Source organism: Amblyomma mixtum, chromosome 8 (assembly GCF_055824585.1).
Source record: "Amblyomma mixtum isolate Tamu chromosome 8, ASM5582458v1, whole genome shotgun sequence".
Lineage (NCBI taxonomy): Eukaryota > Metazoa > Arthropoda > Arachnida > Ixodida > Ixodidae > Amblyomma > Amblyomma mixtum.
Window position 1 is genome coordinate 35,359,521 of NC_143019.1, and position 23,840 is coordinate 35,383,360.

Here is a 23,840-nt window from a genome sequence, read left to right on the forward strand (position 1 = left end):
ATAGACTAATCATAACAATCATAGAAAATTATCATTCAAATGTCATACATTTCCGTAAAATCATACAGTCGTCATAGAATATCATACGAATTGTATGATATATCATAGATGCAATAAACTCATACAGCTTATCATACAAATATCATAGACTAATCATAACAATCATAGAAAATTATCATTCAAATGCCACGCATTTCCGCAAAATCATACGGTCGTCATAGAGATGTCATAGAATATCATACGAATTGCATGATATATCATACAGATTGTATGATATTCTATGATGAATGATCTATGAGGTTATTGCATCATAGAACTTTTTTTCAGCAGGGATGAACTGTTCTCTAGGATGTCTCTATAGAGTCTATAGCATTTATAGACAAAAGTCAACGGACACTCTATAGACTACGTAAAAAAAAGTTGTAAGGGATGTGTGGCCCTGTTGTCTTGTCTTCCTTAATAAAGCAAAATTACATTTTACAATATTCTGGTAATGTGACGACATCACGAAGAGTGGTCTTTTTTTGGCCATACGTTGGCCAAGGGCAACCATGGGCAAGCAAACGGTCAAGCTAATTTAAACGGGCATACATTACCGCCGACATACAAACATGGCCAAGGGAGCATGTTTACTGGGATCAATACACAGATGCGTGCATAACGAGTTTGAATGTCCAGGTGGGGCCTAACTACACCGAAACTCTTCATCGTCACGCCACTGAAATACTTGCCATCTATTTCTTGCTAGCGTTGGGTTCTAACTTAACGGCAGCACCAGGCGACATTGATTACAGACCGCATAACAGGCGCTGCTATTTCAGGCCTTTTTTCTTTCGTGCAGATGACGAACCTCCTGGGATTACATTCTGTCCTGAAGATATCAGCCTGAACACGACAGGAGACGAGGTTCAAGCTATATGGCAAGAACCAAGTTTCCGAGACAACTCTGGCAACCTCACCATTGAAGAGCCGGTGAGGAGTTTCATCGTCTTCGTGCCTTCCCATTCTGAACTGAAGCAAATATCGGGTTTACCTACAGTAGCAAATGTGGTCCGAGCATAGACCTACAAGATGAGGTGAACATGGGCATGAATAATCAGCAATATCTGTAGTAGTGTCTTGTCCGAACAATTGGCGTTACCGGCACAGTAACGCGTTAGCGGCAGCGATAATAAGCTGCTAGATACTGCAGGCTTTCTTTGGGAATGCTGAAGAGAATGTGTGGGTGTCCCAGCTAAAAGGAATGAAGAGATTAAAAATGTGAAAGGTCCTAGAGTACTGAAACCAAACTGCGTCCTATTAAGAGTTGTGTAAACCACTCTCCAGCGTTTTTGTCATACTAAAAAGCAATTTCATCAGAAATAACTAATTTTCTAACTCTATCATAAACAGCTGGCTAAAATGTTCGCATCAGGGTACCATTTATCGAGATCCTTTTATCGACCTTCAAAGTAGGAAAAGTATAAGTAAGTCCCTGCAGTACAAAAGGGTGCAAAGGGTGAGTATTCAATTAACTATTATTCGATAATTATGCATGACAAGCGCACTTTTTCTTGTTTTCGAACGAGGTTTCCTTTTGGCGTATGATCTCCAAAAGCCATTTTGAGCTTCAGTCGACAAATGACCAAAAAATATCTTCTTTATGAGCAAACTTGTTGCTCCTTTTCGTAATCGAGGAACCTATGCATAAGCTACCCTGTGACAGCTGCTGCGCATACCTCTAGCCCAGTGCTCACTTATTTTGTTCTCTGAGGCATCACTTGGGGCGCTGAAGTAACACTGGGGCCACGTGGCAGCTTTTGAATTCCTCAGGTTTTATTTTAAGGCCACCAAAACAATTTTCGTAAATACCCTTTGATAAAGCATTTCAGCCTGCTCTTTTTCAAGGTGATCCATAACTAGCGAATTACCAGGTTATCCTGTAACCCAAGTATCTGAAAAGTGGGTCATGAGCCTCACTACATAATATGTTTCGAAATAAACAAAAAACACCGGTTCCCACGCCATGCAACTTTGAACAACACTCACTTGGTTTAACTCACCTAGGCCACTGTGTCGTTTCTGAAATCTTGGTAACTTTATGCTGAGGGGTCCGGTCTAAGTGGATAAACGTGTCGCAGCCTCATATTAGCCATGAAGGAGCTGTATTAGAGGGCTCCAGACTTGTTTCTGCTCCTTTATAGTCCATGACCGCACACCACCGGAATTAAATCCTCAGGGTGGGGAAAACGAAAAATCAGTTAGAGGCATTCGAAGAGGCAGTTCAGAGTCAGTGGGCGTGATCTTGACTGTGGCGGAAACGTTTCGATAGCAATGGTACGCAAAAACGCCCGTACGCAGAAATTTCTGTGTAAGTAATGAAATACTGATGAGCAAAATGACGCTAGGTTATAAGCAGCGGTGTGCCTGAAAGCCCGTGTGTAGGTTAACTTCAATACAGTGCTTGTGCAACAGTTGGTATTAACAAGAAGTCTTAGTACTGCAGGTTGAAAGTAATGTAATCGCGTATGACCTGTTGATTTCCCTAATTTGAGTCCTATTCTATCATGCTGTTTCTTATAGACCACCAAATCTGGGTCCAAGTTCGGGCTTGGTACATCAAGAATCACCTACAAGGCCAGGGACGGAAGCGGAAATTACGCAACTTGCAGCTTCCTTGTCAACGTGTGGCGTGAGTCTGAATATCTGCCCTGAGCTGCTTTGCGCGGTGAACCGTCGAGAAGAACGTTTCCTTTACCGAGGAACACATTAAATATTGCAGCGGCGCCCCAGAAGTTACTTAATCCTACTTAATCGGAAAAGCTAGCAATCACAAGGCAAGGGGTGCACGTATGTTGCATGAGGGCTGAATGATACAGAAGCGGAAGTGCCGCTAATCGAAACTTAAAGAGAAACAGTTTTGATCAAGTGGTGACCTTTTTCTCTGCTTACCATGGGGTGGCAGCTCATTTGTTATTTTTTGGTTCACCGAAAAGTTGTGCCAAATGTATCTTCTAGAAGAAAATAATTGCAGCTTCCTTGTCAACGTGTGGCGTGAGTCTGAATATCTGCCCTGAGCTGTTTTGCACGGTGAACCGTCGAAAAGAACGTTTCCTTTACCGACGAACACCTTAAATATTGCTGGGGCGCCCAAAAGTTGCAGTGCGCGCCTACTTAATCGGAAAAGCTAGCAATCACAGGGCAAGGGCTGCGCGTATGTTGCATGAGGGCTGAATGATACAGAAGCGGAAGTGCCACTGGTCGAAATTTAAAGGGAAACAGTTTTGATCAAGTGGTGGCCTTTTTCTCTGCTTACCATGGGGTGGCTGCTCATTTGTTATTATTTTCGTCCACCGAAAAGTAGTATCAAATATCTCTTCCACAGGAAAATAATTTTCCGATGGGTACAAAATTCTCAAGTCTTATGAGTAGCACGCCATGATTTCACTAAGAAATTTCCCACCCACACAGAAGATTACATGCAAAATTTCTCTGGCGCCCTCTTCTGTACAAACACCGGTTCCAGGTTCTCAGTTACAATTTTTTTGTCTCTAAGGTGATAGAAGTTGTTCCGCCTTCAAATAACTTATTTCGGGCCTTCTAAAGCACTCATGCTTGCAAAACAAGCACACGTAAACGCAACCTCACTAGAGCTGCCGTAAGACGAGTAAGTTTTGAAAATAACTTTCTCTAATCATTTTTAGTCCCTGACTTCAGATTTCGCTGAAGATTTACAGCAAAAGCTCCCAAAATATAAGGAGCACAAGTTTGCCCAGTTCATTTTATCAACGCAGCTACCGAAGATAGAACTGAACAGCTTGCATATTAATAAAGCCATGATATGAGCTGACAAATTGACGTGATCTGTTAACTCAATAAAATAGTACTTAATTCGGGCGACAAATCTTACAGTGCCTGCAGGAGACAGATTTAATCTCGAAATCTGTTTTTTTTTTACACTCGCCGGGACGAGGATCACTTCCCTACGAAGCGTTTGGCGATAGCTTACCAGGGTTTGCTTAGTTTCTTGCTCACAATACGTGTAAAGAACTGCGTCATGGAAAAATTCATTACAAAAAAAAACTACGATGACGCTTACGTTATTTTAAAAGTGGATTGCTATAGCATTCCATGTCACATTTGTCTCATCTTCCGTTGCAACTTCTTGCGTCAGCTTCTTTGCCGGTCTATCAACCACCCTATTCGGACTACTAGCTGGAATGTGAGAATTTTATATAGAAATTTTAGATTTAGATTCTCTCTCTAGGTTGCTGTCCAGAAACCAGGTTGCTCACAACCCGATGGACAGGCTTTCGTTACGTCACAAGGTCACATGATCTCTCTCCACCAATAAAAAATTTAACTGGCCCCTCTTACGGTGGGCAGGTTGCTCACAATCTGCTCACCTAGTTGCCGCCTGCCATGGTGGGCTGGTACGGATGACGTCTCAGGGTCACGTGACTTTTCTCAACCAATCGGGTGGCCCATCAGGGCAGGTTGTCTTGATTTCACGCGATCACGTGACCTCTCTCGACCAATCAGGAAATTTCGCCTGAAGCATCGGCGGGGTATCCGTGTGACCCCAACTACAACGCTACCGTATTAAAAGGAATGGTATACACGTGCTCTCTCTTACTGCGTGAATGGCGCAGGGAGCAAGTGCCCATTCCACCCGGCGCCGCTCAACGGGGCGCTGTCATGCGAGGACCAGCTGTACGGCCAGTACTGCCAGCCCTTCTGCAACGAACGCTTCGAGTTCCTGAAGGAGCCGGCGGATGCATATATATGCACCGACAGTGACCTGAGCTGGAATACCGTGCCAAAAGGGAAGGAGATACCGTGGCCAGACTGCGCCTGTAAGTTTTCAACCGGTTGTTGTATTGGACCGAGGGCAGGCTCCTAGACAACGGGAAGTACTGAAATGTAGACCGCGTATACGGCAACTCCTGGAAATTCGTCAGTTCGCGGACGATTTCTCTATATGAAGAGTTGATTAACACTTCTGGGGTATTTGGTACTCATCACTGAGCTCATATACTAACTCCTGCAAACAACACACGAAGGAAACACCAGACAGAAGCTCTATTACATTGCCTACGCGTAACTAGTCCAGTTCTGTAGTTGTGACACTGAGACTGCCCATTGGTTTGTTGGTACCATTTACAAAATTTTTCTTTCTCTGTGCTGCTCTTATAAATAAGTTGTCGCTGAGGAACTCGAGCCTTACCTTAACGAGACAGAAGCCGCCTATTTCGGTATGAAGCATTATTGATATTTAGTAGCATACGATGTCTGTGTCTCGGTATGGCTTCATAATTTTTATAATACCGCCAGTTCAGAGCGTTTTTACTTCGAGAATTGGAAGAAACAACAAGGGCCGAGATTTTCTGTCTAAGTTTAACTGACATCGAAAAGAAGAGACATATCAAGCGCGTTTGGAAACAGTTGATCAGGGAGAGATAAGGAAATTACAAGTTTGGTAGGATATGCAAAAGGAGAAAACACTCATTTAAATGTCTGCTGGGGTCTTTGAAGAACTGATGTGTAGATATATAAACTGACTTCGTTTTCAAAGCCTTAAACTTGCTGACCCGAAAGACGCGGGTTCGATCCCGGCTGCGGCGGCTGAATTTCGATGAAGGCGAAATTCTAGAGGCCCGTGTGCTCTGCGATGTCAGTGCACGTTAAAGAACCCCAGGTGGTCGAAATTTCCGGAGCCCTTCACTACGGCGTCCCTCATAGCCTGTGTCGCTTTGGGACGTTAAACCCCAATAAACCAAAACCAAACCAAACCTTAAACTTGCCTTGCAGTAATTGCACTTTGCTTCCTTTTCTTCCTGCAGTGGTCTCATCGCCGAAGGAGGCCAAAAAACTTTACCACGCAAATTACTACTACTCGGGAAACTGCAGCGAGCCAAGCGTGCAGCAAGCCATCCGGAAGGCCTTCCACAGGAACTTCCTCCTCCGGACGGGAAATCAGTCTATCTGCGCTTCCGGCAACACTTGTGAACTGAGCAACGTTGCGGTACACTGCGGCAGGATGTCGGAATCCATCAGCAGGGCTTGCAGCGTTTGTGGGGGAAGGCGCAGGAGGTGGGCGAGTGACGATGCCGCTGCAGTTGCGGCAGAATCCATCGCCGGACTGGACGCCAAGTTTGTTCTGCAGCTTGGTGTAAGTTATGCTGTCCGTCCGTCCGTCCGTCCGTCCGTCCGTCCGTCCGTCCGTCCGTCCGTCTGTCTGTCTGTCTGTCTGTCTGTCTGTCTGTCTGTCTGTCTGTCTGTCTGTCTGTCTGTCTGTCTGTCAGTCAGTCAGTCAGTCAGTCAGTCAGTCAGTCAGTCAGTCAGTCAGTCAGTCAGTCAGTCAGTCAGTCAGTCAGTCAGTCAGTCAGTCAGTCAGTCAGTCAGTCAGTAAGTCAGTCAGTCGATCAATCGATTAATCAATCAATAAATACATAAATAAGCCTGTGAAGAAAATAATTGGTCCAAGAGCTAATTTCTCAAACATATTCGTTGAGGAAACCGTCGAGAGCGCTTTGTGCTTGAGCCTTAAAGGGACACTGAGGAGAAATTGAAGTTGGCTTGTGTCGACAGAATACCAGCTCCTGATTACAAAAATGCCACTCATACTGACAACAAAGCTCTTGTAACGTAGAAAAGAGCAAGAACCAAAATACAGGTATCGCCGCCACAGGCCAAACTCGCAAGTACAAGCGTGATGACGTCATAGGAAAAGAACGTGTTGCTAGAACCATTGGTTCTAGTAACAATGGGACACGAGAAGCCACAAATCACTGAGGCGCAGCCAATGCATGCGCGAATCTCCTTGATGTCGCCAGATGGCGCCACGTACCTGGCAGCTAAGCGCGCGCCTGCAGCATCGGGGCCAATCAACGCCTGCTCAACGGCAGTAGGCGGGCTCCTGGTATTTCGCTAACGGTAACAAGGTACACGGTATGCTAAAGGTCTCTATTTGCGAGAACTTCGTTGACGACTTCGAGAACTGGATCTATCGTAAAGCTGGCAAAACGCCGGTGCAAACGTAAACGAAGCGACGGTAGCGACGGCCGCAATAGCCGATAGATGGCTTCAACGTACGGCCGGCGGTAGCTTTCTTTTCGGCTGCTGCTTGGCCGCAGTGCTGGCCGTCAGAAATCACGGAGTCTGCGTTACGTCATGTGCCCGTCATGTTTCACGTCACTTAGTCTTGTGTCGTCATAGGAGAATCCCAAGTTTGAATCAGAGCGGCGGGAAAAACTTCTTCAACTTCGAATCCAAATTTCTTAGAAATAAATGCATCTTTCGCTGCCGGCCAAGTGGCAACAAAGCCATGACATGCCGAAGTATCGGATTTTACTATCAAAAAAATATCAATAGAGCTCTCCTCACTGTCCCTTTAAGGGGACACTGAGGAGAAAATAAAGATGGCTTGCATGGGCAGGGTACCACGTTCTAATCATAAAAATACCATTCTCAACGAAAACGAAGCTTTCTGAAGCCAGAAAACACCAATAAATGATGTACAGGTGCCGCCATCGTCGGCCGATTTCGGAAGTAAAACGTGTGCGTCGACCACGTGTTTTCGCTCGAATCGCAGAGGCTATGCTGCATCTCCATTGACTTAAATGTAGCGGCAGCACGTCAATTTCCGCGTAGAGGTCACAAGTCTGAATGGAGGCGGAAAAACATTGAAGTAAAATTTTCTCAGGCAAAAACGCGTTTTTTTCTGCTCGACAAACAGAAGCATAACCCGGAAGAGGGAGATAGTCAATTTTTACCTGGAGAAATAACTGTATCGAGTCCTCCGCAGCCTTCCTGTGCAGAGCGGCCAAATATATTTGTGCCATTTGCCAACCTCCGCTTCTTATATGTAGCTAGTATGTGTTGCTAGTATAGTATAGTATAGTATAGTATAGTATAGTATAGTATAGTATAGTATAGTATAGTATAGTATAGTATAGTATAGTATAGTATAGTATAGTATAGTATAGTATAGTATAAGTAGTATAAGGCGTGCAAGAGTGGCGCCTAGAATACTAATTTGCTGTGAAAAGCATGTATAAATTATGAATATTCTTTTACGCAAATTTTTGAAGAGCTGGTGGCTAGCTTTGTACAGTTGCATTGACGCTTAGGCCGGCGAAGAGCATTGACTATAGCGGATATTTTTAGAGCATAAAATTGATTTTGTCGCAGTCTGTTGCGAATGTTTTCGGGCAAGTTTCTGTGGTTTTGCCGCCAAGGCTAGGTAGGAAAGGGACAGAGACTGGTCTTTGCCGCCGTGCTGTGGGCAGCGGGCTATGTCAGGCCTCGAAATCCCGCACCCTCTCTGCAACTTCGCTGGTCAATCCTCCGGACTTTAGTTCGAACAACGAACAATTAAGGAACTCCCCAAGGCACGCGAAGGATGGAATGTTTGCTTCCCTTTCCTGCCTTCAGAGCCACAGAAAGTTGTCCGTGAATATAGGCTACATCCGCAGACAGAATCCAACAAAATCAATATTCAGGGGCCGCAGAAGCTCTGGACTAAGGGCCCCTCGGGGGCACAAAGCTCTTTAGTGAATACAATGTTTTTATCATGATAATTTGCGCACGTATTTATTCCTTTTTTTTTTTTTTCAGGCGAACGGAAGCAGTGCCTTTGAGAAAGACATGAAAGGATTCGAAACTGCTATTGACGAGATTCTAAGTGGCATCGGCGAGATCGCCCCTGCAGTTCTGAAGGAGGTTGGCGATGAGGAAAACTTGGACGTGCAGATGCGCCTTATCGACTCATTTGCCGAAGACTTTGTCGTCGTCTGTGCCGAAGGAGAAACCCGCAACAGCGACGGAGCGTGCGGTGAGTTCTGCGCATCGATTATTCGAGTGCTGCTGCTGGACTGCGCCTTCTGCCGGCTGCATGTAACTACTTGGTGAATGGCGTGACCCAGCTTTGCCTTCACGTGCGCCTCGTTAAATTTTGTTAAAGGGAGAAGGCGGCAACATTTACCGAATATATTTATTTTGCGTCAATCGATAGCTCCTTGTCAGAATAAACTAATTCCCGGCCGTGATGTTTATAGACACGGCGGGTCAATCTAAGACTTAAGTTTTCAATATAATATTTTCTCTCTCGAATGCTAGTTGGTGTGAGCAAATTCAGAAGCCAGGGATGCAATACATATTTAGTAAGTAATTCTACGCAGATCTATGTAAAGCACGACTGCCGCTCAACTTTAGCGACATGCAGTGCTAATAACTGGACTCACATTAACTGAGACGCAAAGGCTTTATTAAAACAACAGCTGAGAGCCCCGGGATGCTTTTGAAAATACTATAAAAAAATGGTGATATCGCTCACAGATACAGGCAACTGTTTTTGCCGCCAAGAGCACTGCCGATGGCAGTACCACTGGCAGCATAGTGGCACTATGTCCTTCCGAATACATGATAACAGAGATAACAGATCCTGAAAATGTTTGGCAACACTACGCAAGAAATGGTGAGTTCTTGCAAGAAAAAAAATGAGGGCACTGAGGTTTCTTCTCGCAGAAATCTCAAAAATAACCACATGCATTGCCATAAGCCCTTTTCATAAATTGTAGAGGTTCCCCGACTACTTTAAGACCCGCAAAGTTTTGTCATAGCACTGCACAATCCTCGGCTCTGGCGTGACTTTGCGATATCAGAATACAAATTCCTGCTCAACCCGGGAGTTATGCTCTCCCTATTGTCATGACAAGAGAGATGTACTAGAATATGGGAATACTTCTGTAACTTTTTTCTGGCAGCAGACAGTCTCTTTCAGAACATGGGTCTGATACCCATCCTCTGCCAATTATATGTGTCTATTGAAACAACGAAAATGTTCCTTAGCATATGTTTCAGCTTTTTGCTCTTATCTGGCATAAACTGACAGGCAGACTGTACAGAAAGGATGACCAGTAAAGATTGAAGCGTGCCTCCCTCGTCTTTCATCTGAGAAATAGATGAGATTTCGAACGAGGAACGGCTTCTATGTTATGGACGTTGGAAGGCGGGCGTAAATCGTCGAGTCATGTTTATACAGTATGCAGAGATTGCACAGAACAAAATTCCTACCCTCGCTCGTGAATAATTTGCTCGGTTTCTCTCGCGATCTTGGTAATACAAATCGGGATTCACTATTACTTTCAAGTTCGGAATTAAACATTTAGAAATAAAATTAAAGAGCATGACTTTTTGTACTTGTCAAATATGTAGCATTTTGGTTGTTTTTGTCTTGCAAGACGTTCCATGATATCTTGTTGTTCTGGCTTCAAATCAATATTTTCCTGATGTGTTTTTCAAATTGTATCTACGGTTTTTACTTCTTTTCTGTATTATCCCTATTCCTTTATGGGCCCGAGATGGGCCTGCAGTATAAGTAAATAAATAAATGTACATTTTAATTCATTTTGGCCATAAGAAGTAGCTGCATAAGAAAAATCAGTAATTGGCAGGGTATTAAAGCACTGCACCTCGGAAAAGTAAAAAAAATCTATTCACCTGCAGTCCCCTAAAACGTGTACGCACCATTCTTGTAAACTACTTTCTGCGTTCACTTGGACGCCATATTTAACACAGAGCAGCGAGGCTGGTCTGAGAAGTTTCTGAGGAAAGTGTGCAACCATTCGTGATGCATTACACATTGCATTTGACCGCAATCGAAACAAACTAATCTGTGACTCCATAAGGGGGCACTGTGACCGAGTACGGGGTAAGTATAAAACAAAAACCTCTGAACAAAAAATCTATTGTTCATTAAATGAACCTGCCATCAAGTATAATACCCAATTTACTAACAGCTCGTCTTTAATCAGCTAATAAACCAGCCTACCAGTCTCATTTGTGGATTGCATAACTGACCAGTGTATAAGCCAACCAACAGATCCCTCTATTAGTTCATCGCTGGATCGATCACTCAGCCACTCACTGGATCGATCAATCAATAAATGGTGAATCAATCAGTCAATGATTCAGTTAATTTAGCTGTCAATTAAATCTTATGCGTGGTTTTTACTGGATCATTATATCATGTAGCTCAAACTTAATACATCAAACTAACTGAGTGTACAAACCAGCAAAGGGCGCTTGAAGACCACTGAGTACCTCGAGAGTCTCCTTGTCTGTCTTTCCCTGCCATTTACTTTCTTGTTCAGATGTTGGCTCCATTCAAGCGCTAGTTTTTTCTTGTTCACCTTTATTTTCTTACGCTGCGTGCAGTGAAGTGCCCCAAGGGGACCTTCCACGACCGCACCAACGGCCGCTGTGCTCCTTGTCCTGTGGCAACGTACCAAGACGAAGACGGCGCCGTCTCCTGCAAGCCTTGTCCACAAGGCGCGGTCACCCTGGCTCCAAAAAGGACCAGCATTGACGAATGCCAGGGTGAGTGAGGCTTGTCTGCTATTCTTCATGTTAAGGTGGAAGTTTTTGCTTGGTCTGAATGGTCCTACTTGCAACCAAAGACAAGACGGCCGGTCACGGCCTTGTACTATTCTATCCTGAGACCTCCGTTAAAATGTGCCCAGGAACTAATTAAAGAGCGCGTTTGCTGCCTGAGTTTCTTTGTACTGTAATTGTTTTTAATATCTACGAACACTTTACTGTCGAGACTGTAGAAGCTACCATTCTTGCTGTACAAACTAGCGGCTTTCCTGGGGGCTTGAACGATAGCATAACGTATCTTATGTGCTGGCTTGCGTTTATCCTTTGCAGTAATGCTGCTTTCGGCAGATTTTCGCCTTTTCAGGAAGTTGGAGAAGTTGTATATGCTAAAAAGAAATTCCCGTGTTTCAGGGAGCCGAAATGGCCCAGCTTTTTCCAAAATTTCAGAATTTTCAATTCAAGCTGCTTAAAGAAAAACGGACGGAAATAGTGATTTTTGTGTCTGAGAGAATTTTCGGGTACAGCAAAACTTTTAGGACCCCTTTGCGGTCTCTTGATATCATAGTGACATCGTAACGCATACGCATCTTGAAAAGACCAAATACACTTAGATGAAAGTCAGCGCTTTACGCGTTATTTCATTTCAATGTCCGAGAATTTTCACACGCTATGTATCCTAAGCATAAGCTAACACCTCCACATCTGAGTCGTTCTCGTTCACGTTCAGGTGGCCTTACAAGATGTGTCGGCAAAATTTGAATAAATACTTTCTTTCGGATATTTCTCATTCAATTCACACACTCCCGTCTAGAGTGAGCACTGAGGTAGTTAGAAGGATCTCGCATTTTAGCCTGTATAACCCGCCTTGTCCTACAACCAGCACTTCCAATTTTTACACCCAAAGTCTAATAACATATATCCCCTCGAATAACCCGAAACTAACCTGAAGAAAAAAGCAGACATTTTATTTAAACTTCACAACGCGCGACAATATCGTTCTCGGAACAACTTTACCTCGAGAAGCTCGCTGAAATTACCACTTCACTGCATTCATTTGTATTCTTCCGAGGTTTCGCTGGCGCGGTAAAAATGTAATCATCATTTGATTCGTTCAGGCTGCAGTCCTTGCAGCTCTAACATACATTGCAAGCTAATTCGTAATCACGCTGATTACGATGATAGTGATGATTATGATGATGATGATTGGGTTCTTTAACGGGGACTGACACAGCACAGTACACGGGCCTATAGCATTTCGCCTCCATTGAAATTCGACCGCCGCGGCCGGGATTCAACCCGCGTATTTCGGATCATGAGTCGAACCCCATGACCACTGAGCCACGAAGGCGGCGCAACGCAACAATAAATAGTTGGCTGACAGATTTTACGTCCTTACACCAACGGGACGCGCAAAAAAGCTAGACATCCCCTTGTTTTATGAATACTATAATCGTCATCAGCCTGGTTACGCCCACTGCTGGCAAAGGCATTTCCCCTGTCTCTTCTATTAACCTTGTCCTTTGCCAGCTGCGGCCTGCGTATCCTCGAAAACCCAGGGGGTAGAAATTATTTGGAGACTTCCACTATGGCGTCCCTCATAGCCTGAGTCGTTTTAGGGTGTTAAGCCCCCAAAACCAAAACTATTTAGCATACAGCTCTTTGCTGCCTCCTAGTCGACTTGGCTTGCATCGAAGGTGATGGGGACTGCAGAAGATGTGTGGGACGCGCCACCCAATTCAAACAAACTATTTAATGTACAGCCCTTGGTTGCCTGCGAGTCGGCTTAACTTGCATCGACGATGATGGGGATGGCGAAAACAGCATAGGACACCACGTATTGCCGTGAAGCCGACCCCTCACCTCAACCGTTTCGCCGAAATTCGGGAAAAAAAAGCCGTCCTCTCTCTCATTCATCTCTGCTTTTAATTTTTTATGGGGGCTATACAGGAGCAAATAGGGTACATTTATCGGTACATTGTTCTTCGGTGAGTTTTAAATTTTATTGAACACATTGATTGGTTAAAAGGAGAAAATAAACAATTCACGAATTCGAAATGCATGCAATCCATTTCTTTGTTGTTCCTGACAACATGTTTGTTGAGCAATCTTGTGCCGTTTTCACTGCTTCCCCAGTGGCTTGTGCTCCAGGCACCTACTCCAGGAGCGGACTAGGTACGTGTCTCGCCTGCCCCCCGGGATCGTACCAGGACGAATACCAGCAGAGCGGATGCAAGCGCTGCCCCGCCCAATCTTCAACCGAAGCCTACGGCAGCACTCACATTGGCGATTGCAAAAGTTGGTACTACTCACTCGTCCCAGCGCCCCTAGGCTCATATCGCCTTTATTACGCTAGGTGTAGGAGTAACAGTGCAAATAGAAACGTTTTATTTGAATTCCCCAGCAGCACAGGCAATCGGCCCAGTATTAGAAATGTATTGGCAAAGGCAGGCAATAAAAAGGACCAGAGTGAAGCCAGCCATTTCCGATATTGGGCCGATTACCTTCGCTGATTGGGAAGTCAGCGGTTATGGCCGAAGTAATTAGACCAATCAAAGTTTGTTTTTCTGCGCCGTTTTCCTCAAGACTCATGATTCCTCCAATGTCCAGTCTATCCCGCATAATGTAAAGCTGTAGAAGCGTCTACGGCTTTCATTTGAAATTTCACAAGCATATAAAATTCTTACTGCACTGACCAAAAAAACTATAATCTAACCCATTTACGAAGCATGAATTAAAATTATCAGGTGCAAGAGTACCAGGAAGCCGGCTTTGAGAATGTTCACTTTAATATCAGACAACCCTAACGTAAAGCATCCTATTACATAAGCGGATTTGCAACAAGCTGAGAGGTGATTTAATGATATCGTTTAGTGCTATCCATATGGCGGCATGTGCCCGAGTACAAAGTGGTTGTTTTAAAGATCTAAGACGATTGTATATAGTCCTAGTTCTGGTCGCTCTAACTGCCCATAAATGACATACTTTAAAATTAATCGTATCTTTTTAAGCATCTGGTTATAGGCGGAGGCAATAGCGAAATATCTAAAAGTCGATTTCGTATATTTTCATTGCTTCGGCTTAATAGATGAAGTGGAAAAATATGTAAAAATAAATTTGTAAAAATTTATTTAGATTTATAAATTCTACCAAATGAGGCTTTTATAGGCACTTCGACATTCTAAGGCAATGTGGAGTAGTTTTTTTTTTCATACAGCTAGAAACGCCTACAAAAAGAAAGCAGCGCCAACTGGAATGGCTCATGGCGTTCAAAATGCAATGTTATCGCCAGTAGCAAAATGTATTTAGATGTTGACTTCGCCTTTCTCAACGTTCACCTATGCTTAAAACTAGTGGGCCAGCCGAAAAATTCGCACATTTTTTTGCTACTTGGATGAGCATGAATTGGGGCCACAACTTTCTTAAAATAGCTGTAACCATGCCACGCACCACAGTTTCCTCTAGTTCAAGAAAGCTCGAATAATTGATAGGCAGAGTATCTATTGTATAAGCTAGCCTTCATGGACAAGTGCGAAACTTATGTTTAGCTGGGCTCTTAGCCAAACAATTAAGTACGTTTCAACACGACAGAGACAAGTGACACAATGGACGTCGATTGTATCTCAAAACCAAGAGGCGTAAGCTTCTCGAAGAGTAGGCTGCATCTGGTGGTGATATTTATGGACCTTGGTTAGTGCGGAGCTGATCTTTTGTTGTTCGATAGTAGTGGCTCAATATACTCAACATCCTAACCCTCGAAACCGCCTTCTTGTCCCATGCATAGCTTAGAACCTGTGACTAAACCGGTCTTTTTCCTTCCTTTCTTTGTTTTAAAGGATACTGCGAGCCAGGAACGTATTCCGAAAACGGTCTTGAGCCCTGCATTCCTTGCCGAAGGGGCTTCTACCAGAAAATGAGTGGACGGACGTCATGCGTCGAATGCCCCTTTCCCACTACCACCATGCAAGAAGGATCGCAATCCCCGCTGCAGTGCATCGGTAAGGTTCAGAACGATCTTCAACAATGATATCGACATGATGTTTTATAGTACGACTAACGAAGTCTTTGAAATGACCTCGTAATTTTATTTCTGTAGATCGGTAGAAGTTTTCGCAGAATGCTGCAGTAGCAGTATCTAAAAAATAAATTGGCCACGAAACAGAAAAATTTACATGAAGCCCGATACTTTAAATTTGAGCAGTGAAATGTGAAGGCGCTCAGCAATCTGCAAGAAGAACTTAAAGCTTCTTTGGGCTATCTGGATCCCGTACAGCATGGATCGATATTGCTCTATATGTGCAGAGGGCAACACTAGTACACAGAGTGATGTACTGAAATGTTCAATCAATTTTTTTTTCCAGAATACCTAAGTGTCATTTGTGCCTGTAGAGCTGTGTGCGTTCGGGCGATGCCATTCGTGGAATCGTTACCTTGCTAACTGCTAGATAAAACGGCAGAAATCATCGCTTGGCGCTGATAACAACAATTACAACAGGCAGAATGTAATATGAAGTATTGCATGCTTTTTAGAATACGTCAGTGGCTACCAGTACTCTTGTGCAATAACTGTGGTCTGAAAAAAATGAAATTTTCTTCCAGAATTTAATCACTGTGCCTCAGATCCCTGTCACAGTAGAAGATGCGTCGTTCTGCAGCACGGCTTCGCCTGTGAGGAGCACGAAAGACAGATTTGAAATAAAAAAGGTCAGAAATGGGCGTTTTCGCTGGGGCTTCGTTTACAATGCAATAAAAAAACTCCCGGATGTTAGTAGCGTAGGTGTCGCGCTTATACATATATCCCATACACAGATGTCTTGTCTGGTTCCTGTACTATCCGACCTATATATGGCAAAAGAGAATAGACGCCTGAAAACTATCCTGGAAGACCTTGAGATGATCTCCTGTTTCAGATACGTACATGGCTTCCTGTTATGTTTTCGTGTTGAACTGTGGGCAAGGTGGACATAAAAATATTCAGACAAGCCTTCCAACGTACCTTTGGCGGACTGGACTTCACGCATGAACTGCTGGACACATCAAGGATAAGATTCCTGGATCTCGCGATCACGCACACGATCTCGATCTCGATGGACCTTGAGATCACAAATATAGGTATGAAATATGCATGCTGGTATCCATGTCGGCACTGAAGATATTCCCCTCCGAGGACTCCATGAGTGTCTTCTGACCCCGAGTTCACAACAGCTGCCAAAATTTCATAAATTGTTTAATGTTGACTAAGTATCTTCGTAAAAAGCATGGAGCTGTCTAACTGCAGGCCTTCTCAGCATCCCTGTCATTCATCTTGCATCGCATCACCTAGCATCCGAAATGCAGTATGGCGGCTGACTATTGGTTCTCAAGTACTGCCTTCCTCTTCCTTGCTTAGTAATGCTGTCATAGCCCATTTCTCCTATATGCGAGGCGTTTTTTGTCAGTTTGCATTTATCGTATTCTTCCCATCCACCTTCGCAGTAGTAAGATGTGAAGTGGCAGGGCCGTCCTGGTACAGACTCGATAAAATATTCTTGAGCTCTTTTGTGGCTGCATCCCACCTTCAATATACCTGGAAAATAATGAAATATAATGCGCGATGCCCGAAAGCCTTTTTTTTTATTCCCACCGCAAAGATTATCCCCGGTGGTTATTGTTACTCGACGATCGATAGGGTTCTAGCTTTTTACGTGGTACATCATTACTATCGTAGACTCCATGACTATCACTACACGCACGGCCTCAGAGCATTGTGACGAATGCAAATGAACGCATGTGAAGCTTCTAACTGGAAATCCTTCTTAAGGCACTTTGGTTCAGGGGTATCCTGATTAGAACCGTGTTACCATGTTTATAGTTTTGCCAACATTAGTACTAACAGTTATTTGCGGCGGTAAGTAGAACATATCTGCTCTTTACGTCCTACAGTTTATTTGCATAAAGCTAGGTGTTTAATATAAACGTAATCGTTCTATACAGTCTCCTGTCTTTTCAATGTAATTGGTCTTTCGAACTGCAAGCTTGCGCATTCGTTGAAAAAAAAGGACGTTTTTGGGTTGTCCTTGAAACCACTTTCGCACCGCTTCCCGCGCGTCACTGCAACACGCCGTCTGCGCATGCGTGCCTAGAGTTTGTACGCCTGGGCTCATGGGTGCAGAATTTAATCTTGATCGCGTAATTTCCATCACAGCTAGGCCGCGTAAACATGTGCTCTCTGCTAGCACTTTGGATCAAGCAGTAGCAAGGAGCAGTGACCAGACTTCCCGAGCTGGAGGGAATGAAAGGGCTGAAATTGATCATAAAGTTTTATGGCACCGGAACCCTCCGCCTGCTGTCAAGATGTCGCTCCCTACGACTGCCATCAGTTCTGGTCGTTGGAGGATGCTTTGAAAGCGAGTCGATATTCCCTAGACCTGCGGAGGCGATGCAAAAGTGGCTTCACGTCCACCCGAAAACCTTTTTTTAACGAATACACAAGCCTGGTGCCCGATTGACCGTGTGAATTGAAGAGGGAAGAGACGATGTAGAGAAATGGTGTACATTTTGGGCACCCGCCTTTTCTGTAAATAAACTGCAGAACCGTAAGAATAATTATGGACTTACTACCGTACAATACGCTACTTTTGCCTAATGTTAAGAACACCTGCTTATGGCTGCTAGAGGTTGGTCACGTATTTTTCTTCTGGGGAGAGACTTGCAACTCTAATATTCTTCTAAGGAAACCTTTAGTCCTTTTGTTCGTGCAGAACATTAGGATCAATTTTGCTAAAATCTTTAATGCTTACCTATTTCTGCCGCTCACATGACAATTTGTTGTAGACAAACTGCGTTTCGAGCTTCACTGAAATTATCCGTATATGTGGGCAGTATTGTCATAAAATCGCATATAATATGTAAAGGTGGCAAAAAAGCACATTTCATTCGAGAGAAACATGGCAATCGTAGCACTCCTGAGTGTGAAACCTCTCAACCAAATTTATCATGAGGACCCCCGGCCAAATCTTCAACTGGCATGATTTTTGCATTCCTAATTGCACCTTGTAAAAGACTTCTCTTGGCTAAACCGCTGGAATATTCATGCTGTAATTTGACGCTTGTGGCGGAATTTGGTGATCCATTTTTTACATATTCTGCTTGAGTGGAGTAATTGCCTGCATGGATCAAAATTATTAGAAATCCGTGCTGTCTGCGGATACTAGGAGCCAAAACAAGCGGCACACGAAGCAATGGTTCTGGTTAATCTCGCTTCCTTTTCTGGGTAAACTACCTGTGCTTCCGTGCTAGACGTCGTTTACCCAGGGTAAGCGCGATTGGACCACCAAAACCATCGCTAAGTATCCCCCTTGGTTTGGCTCTTCGTAGACGCAGACGAGGACACAGACTAAAAATTTTGATTTAATCAGGCAATTAGCCTTCTTAAGCATAATATTTTTCTAAAATGGACCACAAAATGCAGTACTTACGTTAAATTAGAGCATGAATATGCGAGCTGTCTAACCGAGAGAAGCCTTTTATAAGATGCAATTTGCAATAACATGCGAAGATTTGGCTTGCCGTATGCCCTCGAAGACTACTGAGTAAATGAACCGATAAATTCTTGCACAAATAGCTGTGTTAAATAAGTGTCATTTACCTATGAACAATAAGAAACTTTTATATTACACTATATCCGATTGCACTTCAACTCATTATCTTTAACTTTCATGAAATTCACCAGCTTAACTTTAAATTGTCTGAGAACAACGAGAAGAAATCGGGCTGTAGTCATAGAATTCGCACTAGGAACTTTTGTCACTTCATAAAGCTGTATAAGAAAACAATATTTTCCGCATGTTTTAGTATCACTAAAATGAAGGCTTGCATTGGAATCAAACATATAGACAAAAGATTGAAGGAAAAGGGGAGGAAACACATCTATGCAATTTATAAGTAGTTAACATGTTTTATGTATGTCAATAACCCTCACCTCCTATCTGGAAGGCGGCATCAGAGAAGTACGTAGAGAGAAAGGACATACAGGTAAATTTAATAAATTCGTTTTCCTTCTAAAATCAACATATCTGTAACGCTCTTTACCACGCGTCGAAGTCACGGCTGACGGGGTCTGAATTGCTGAAGGTATCTATAATATCTGAATAATAGATTCAGCATTGCAGTGAGCTTTTCTAAATTGTTTGTGTATCTTCTTCTCTACTTCTGAATGATTCGTTTTAAACTGACTTCTGGAGGCTCTGTACGTTATTTGTTTGGCTGGATACCTGCTAGGTTGCATTGTTTGCTATTGTTTTGCTTAGCCCATTCTCCTATTACAATGCTTCGACAATACAGAAAATGCTTAGAATAAAGGTATCTCACTCATGTACACCAATCTCCAGTTTAAGTAACTGACTCCACTGTCTGCCCGTTATTCAGCGTAGTAGGCAACTTCCGATCTTAATAAAATGTATCGATGTGTTCTACTGTATTTCAAACTTGTCTTTTCCTTAGATTTTTTTTTGAGCCCGTTCGTCTAATAGTATTTCTGACTTTTTCTGCAGCTTAGTTATAATGGTTTGAGAATCACTGGTTTTCAGAATTTTTAATTATATTGGGAGCATTGTATCTACACCAGTTACGCACTACTTACACTGAAAGTAAATTCTAGGCTTGGAAGTGTACAAATACAAAATTTCGGCAGTATAATTCATCTGCAACTACTACCTTCGCAACCCGGTTGTGTCTCTCCACCATTCGGATAGAAGTCCACGTGACCAATAGGTTCTGCGATTCCAAGCTTATAATCGTAGATGCTCCCTGAGTGTGTGTGCAGGACGTCGACAAAACTAGCATCTGCCCACGATAGGGAAACGTTTGTACCTTCAAACAAAGGACCGGCGGGGTCGAGGCCTAGAAAATAAGGTGTGAGATAGAAAGTGGCATTAGATTTTGTCTCCACATGGTCAGGGTTACAAAGCTGCATACAAGAACTGTGATCAATATACTAAGCAAAAGAAAATTTATGCATCACTTCCCTTTTATTGTACCTTTCAGGACAATTAAAGTGCACAAGCCCTTAAATATTTCGTAACTGTTGTCGCTTCAGAACATAGAAATCCACCATTTCGTGCAATTAGGCGCATGTTAATTCATGCTAATTTATATGTGCCGCAAACACAACAACGAAAAAAATAACTGATGCGCAAACAACTCCTTAATTACACACATTTCGATTTCTTCATAAGCATTCGCAACGCACGACCGACACAAAATCGCACTGTACGCGCAGTGCAAAATGGGAATGCGATGTCAGGCAAATCAAAGTATTCCTTTTCAGTAGACTTTTAAGGGGATACTAAAATGCACTCTAAAATTATCATTCTAGAGCAGCATTCGGCATGGAGCGATTATTTCAAATATGTGACTAGTGGGCAGGCTTTTCTGTTCATTGGTCGTAACAGAACTAGAGCGCATACATCACGGTATTCATCAGAAAGAAAAGAGGCCTCAAATTATTAACGCTGGCAAAGACATGACATCTCTGGCAACTCTAGCACGGAAGCCCCGCACCGGTTTGTTGTCTTAACAAGTCCGCATACATACAGAAACGTGTTCGTACATGAGCAAGAGGGTGGATTTGGTTAAAGTTCGTCAATATACGCAGCCATCTTCGGTCGCATTTCGATGAAGGCGAAATGCTATACTATCTTGTATTTGTACATAGTATACATTGCCGCCCTACTCCTATCATTTTTTCTACCACGCCCCCTTTCTTTCCCTCTCACTGCCCTCTCCTTGTCCTTTTATTCCCGCTGGCCGCAGCTCAGGTGCTTCAGGTTTCGACGGCAGATGCCGCGGCTAGAAACATATTTTCCTTCTATTTTTATTTTTATTAATAAATTGCCACTAACAACAACAACGCTACAGGCGCGTGTACTGAGCGATTTCAGTGCACGTTAAAGCAACCAAAAGGGTCAAAATTGTGCGGAGCATTGAAAAGGCGCCCGTGTGCTGTGCAATGTTAGTTCCCCTTAAAGGTCCCCAGATGGCTGAAATTATTCCAGAGCCTTCCACTACGGCATCTCTTCGTTCCTTCGGTAGCAGCATATTTCCTCGAACTTTCACGCGACAAAAATGTTCTTATATGCCCCCAAGGAACAAGGTTGCCTAAAATTATTGACAAAAATATACCAGCCCTAATAGTTACTTTCTTTCTCCGGGGTTCGAAACTTGTTACTCTGTGAAATCGCAAAACTGACGTTTTCCTTATCTTGCGATATCAGGATTTTTTTTCAAGCAGTTGTTTTCTTCAAAACTAAGTTCAATTCCTTTGTGTCGATGCCTTTACCCATAAGATATAAGAGAGCTATTTTGCAGTATTTCTGCGTGCCTGCGAGTTATTCCAACTTGAGGTCAGATATTCGTTTACGCGAGGCTATTGGGCACGTTGTTTGAGCCTGATCTATCGGTAAACATTCATAGGCGGACAGGCCACAACAGCAGTGAGGACGCGAAGTATTGCCCGTTCACCTGTTATCCGTCCTAGGTGATTCCTGGTAGCATTGTGAAAATGCCGACCGCAAAAGCCGACAGCATGGGCACCTAGGCTGAATCCTATGAGGTGGACACTCCTTGCTGATAGGTTCCCTTGGTCTGGTTTCTCCATTTCTAAAAGCAACTTAGACAGGAGGACGCCTGGCATAGCACTGTTTGCAGCTGCTGCGGCGTAGTTTGGAAACTTAGCTCCGTTGATCCACTCAACAAGTAGTACGTTAGAATCAATCTGGAAGGCGAAAACCCACCACATTAAAACAGGCTAAGCACCGCCCAATTTTACATTTCTCATACATTCCTGTTTCCTTATACTTCACACGTGCTTCATTTGCTACATGAGCTCAGTCCTTATCCTCATAACTTCCTTGCTAACGGCTGCAGATTCTAAACTGTAAGGATGTACAAAGTAAAGGTTAAGCTGTACAAACAAGCAATGGGTCCAACTTGTCACCGCCTTTAAGCAATACAACTGAGATATTCTTGGCATGTATAAAAAGCAGGTAAGTGCATGCCCAAATTTGCGCAGCCTCAAAAACAACGCTCTTCTCTACGTTTCAGATTACAGCTTCACGTCGTATTGAGTTATTCCAAAGCGCTGTGCTGAGTTTCATGCGGACGCATGCATGCAAGAACAATCAAACACTCTCACACGATTGAAAAGGGCCTTCTTCAGCTTGTGCATCCAGCTCATATCATTATCCCTCGTGAAACCATGCGTTAGGGCAAAGAGTGGCTTTCGAAGATTCACTCTATGCTTACGGAAATAACTCGGCCACATCTCGTGGCTTACTTCTGTACCACTGCTTGTAGGGCCATCGAAAAACGTAATCTTCGTCCCAACTTTTTCTGGTGATGCGGGCCCACCAACTGCTAGGGCCATCCTTTCTGACTGATAGAAGCAGCCTACACCATTGTGGCAAGGTGGGTTTTTCTGTTTCTGGTTCACGTACTTCAGAACCTATGAGGAGCAAGAAAGATGGATCAGAGTGTCAATATCACCTAATTTCCTGCAGAATAAACTAAGATCTGTGATGCTCAATTCCTGAAGCTTGAAATTCGTAAGCGAATCACTTTTCCAGACGATTTTAACTAATCGCTATAGAAAGCGGAAAAGGTTTTTGAACTAAGCCTAAATTTTACTCTTTTATTCGACCCATGTAATTCGCTTGTCCTGTGTCTTCTTCTACTTTGTCTGCGTCGTTTGCGCTGTTGGCATTCAATATGTAATTCGAGCACGCACACCCCCTCCCGCAACTTTGCAGTGGGAATGTAAATTAGTATGTAATGAGTCTGTCCTAATTCGCCAAAGAAGATTTTACGGGCGACAATACCATAATGTGTCGTTAATTTGAGCTACAGCTAGAAAGCAATCCGCATGCGTCTCGGTGGTTTGAACCCACTTCATAGACCCCCCATGTTGTTCGGCCAAGGTGGCTGTGAGTGTGCGCGTGTGTCTAATCCACTCATCCTTAATTACTCTGACGTGCGCTGTGGAAGCTATGGTTTGCTCAACATCAAGGCGCCAGTGGCGTTACGTACAATCAAACTATCTCACATTGCGCATAGGGGCGAATCCTGCGGTTGCCGCGATAAGTGCTTGATATTTCGCCAATGTAGCCGATTCGAGGCAAGAGCCTCCTCGATCTGCCGAATAATTTTTTTATGATGAAAAGAAAGGCGCGATAATTGTCTCACATACCTCGATGGACACCGGAACCACGCCGTAAGTGAATGGAGGAAGGAAGGGGTGCAAGAAGAAAAAGAACAAAGGTGCCGTAGTGGATGACCAAACGAGGATGACCAAAACGAGATTCGCCATTGCCGACGCTTCTCATGCTCAAGGGCACACCGAATCTCGGCTGCTGACTGGCGCTGATCCGATTGTCTGCCATGGCCAAGTACCTGCTTACCCCACGAGACCTTCACCCTTAATAGTAAAGCCAATAAAGAGACTACAG

The 23,840-nt window shown here is 43.6% G+C and overlaps 2 protein-coding genes across 2 annotated transcripts in view; one reads left to right on the plus strand and one right to left on the minus strand.

The window, feature by feature from the left end:
* The window catches only part of LOC149332066 (sushi, von Willebrand factor type A, EGF and pentraxin domain-containing protein 1-like), a 30,127-nt gene extending 14,665 nt beyond the window's left edge, over positions 1-15,462 (plus strand). The window contains exons 11-19 of the mRNA XM_089557457.1: positions 842-972; positions 2,563-2,671; positions 4,632-4,835; positions 5,823-6,151; positions 8,599-8,815; positions 11,200-11,361; positions 13,495-13,656; positions 15,195-15,356; positions 15,455-15,462. Of these exons, the coding sequence (XP_089413583.1) occupies positions 842-972; positions 2,563-2,671; positions 4,632-4,835; positions 5,823-6,151; positions 8,599-8,815; positions 11,200-11,361; positions 13,495-13,656; positions 15,195-15,356; positions 15,455-15,462 (1,484 nt within the window). The remainder of the gene's footprint in view (positions 1-841; positions 973-2,562; positions 2,672-4,631; positions 4,836-5,822; positions 6,152-8,598; positions 8,816-11,199; positions 11,362-13,494; positions 13,657-15,194; positions 15,357-15,454) is intronic.
* Positions 15,463-15,974: 512 nt separating this feature from the next.
* On the minus strand, positions 15,975-22,762 carry LOC149332067 (endothelial lipase-like). The gene is made up of 4 exons (XM_089557458.1): positions 22,532-22,762; positions 21,859-22,111; positions 20,053-20,238; positions 15,975-16,024 (listed from the first exon to the last, which is right to left on the minus strand). The coding sequence occupies exons 1-4, from the start codon at positions 22,760-22,762 to the stop codon at positions 15,975-15,977; spliced, it is 720 nt and encodes a 239-aa protein (XP_089413584.1).
* Between the last annotated feature and the right edge of the window lie 1,078 nt (positions 22,763-23,840).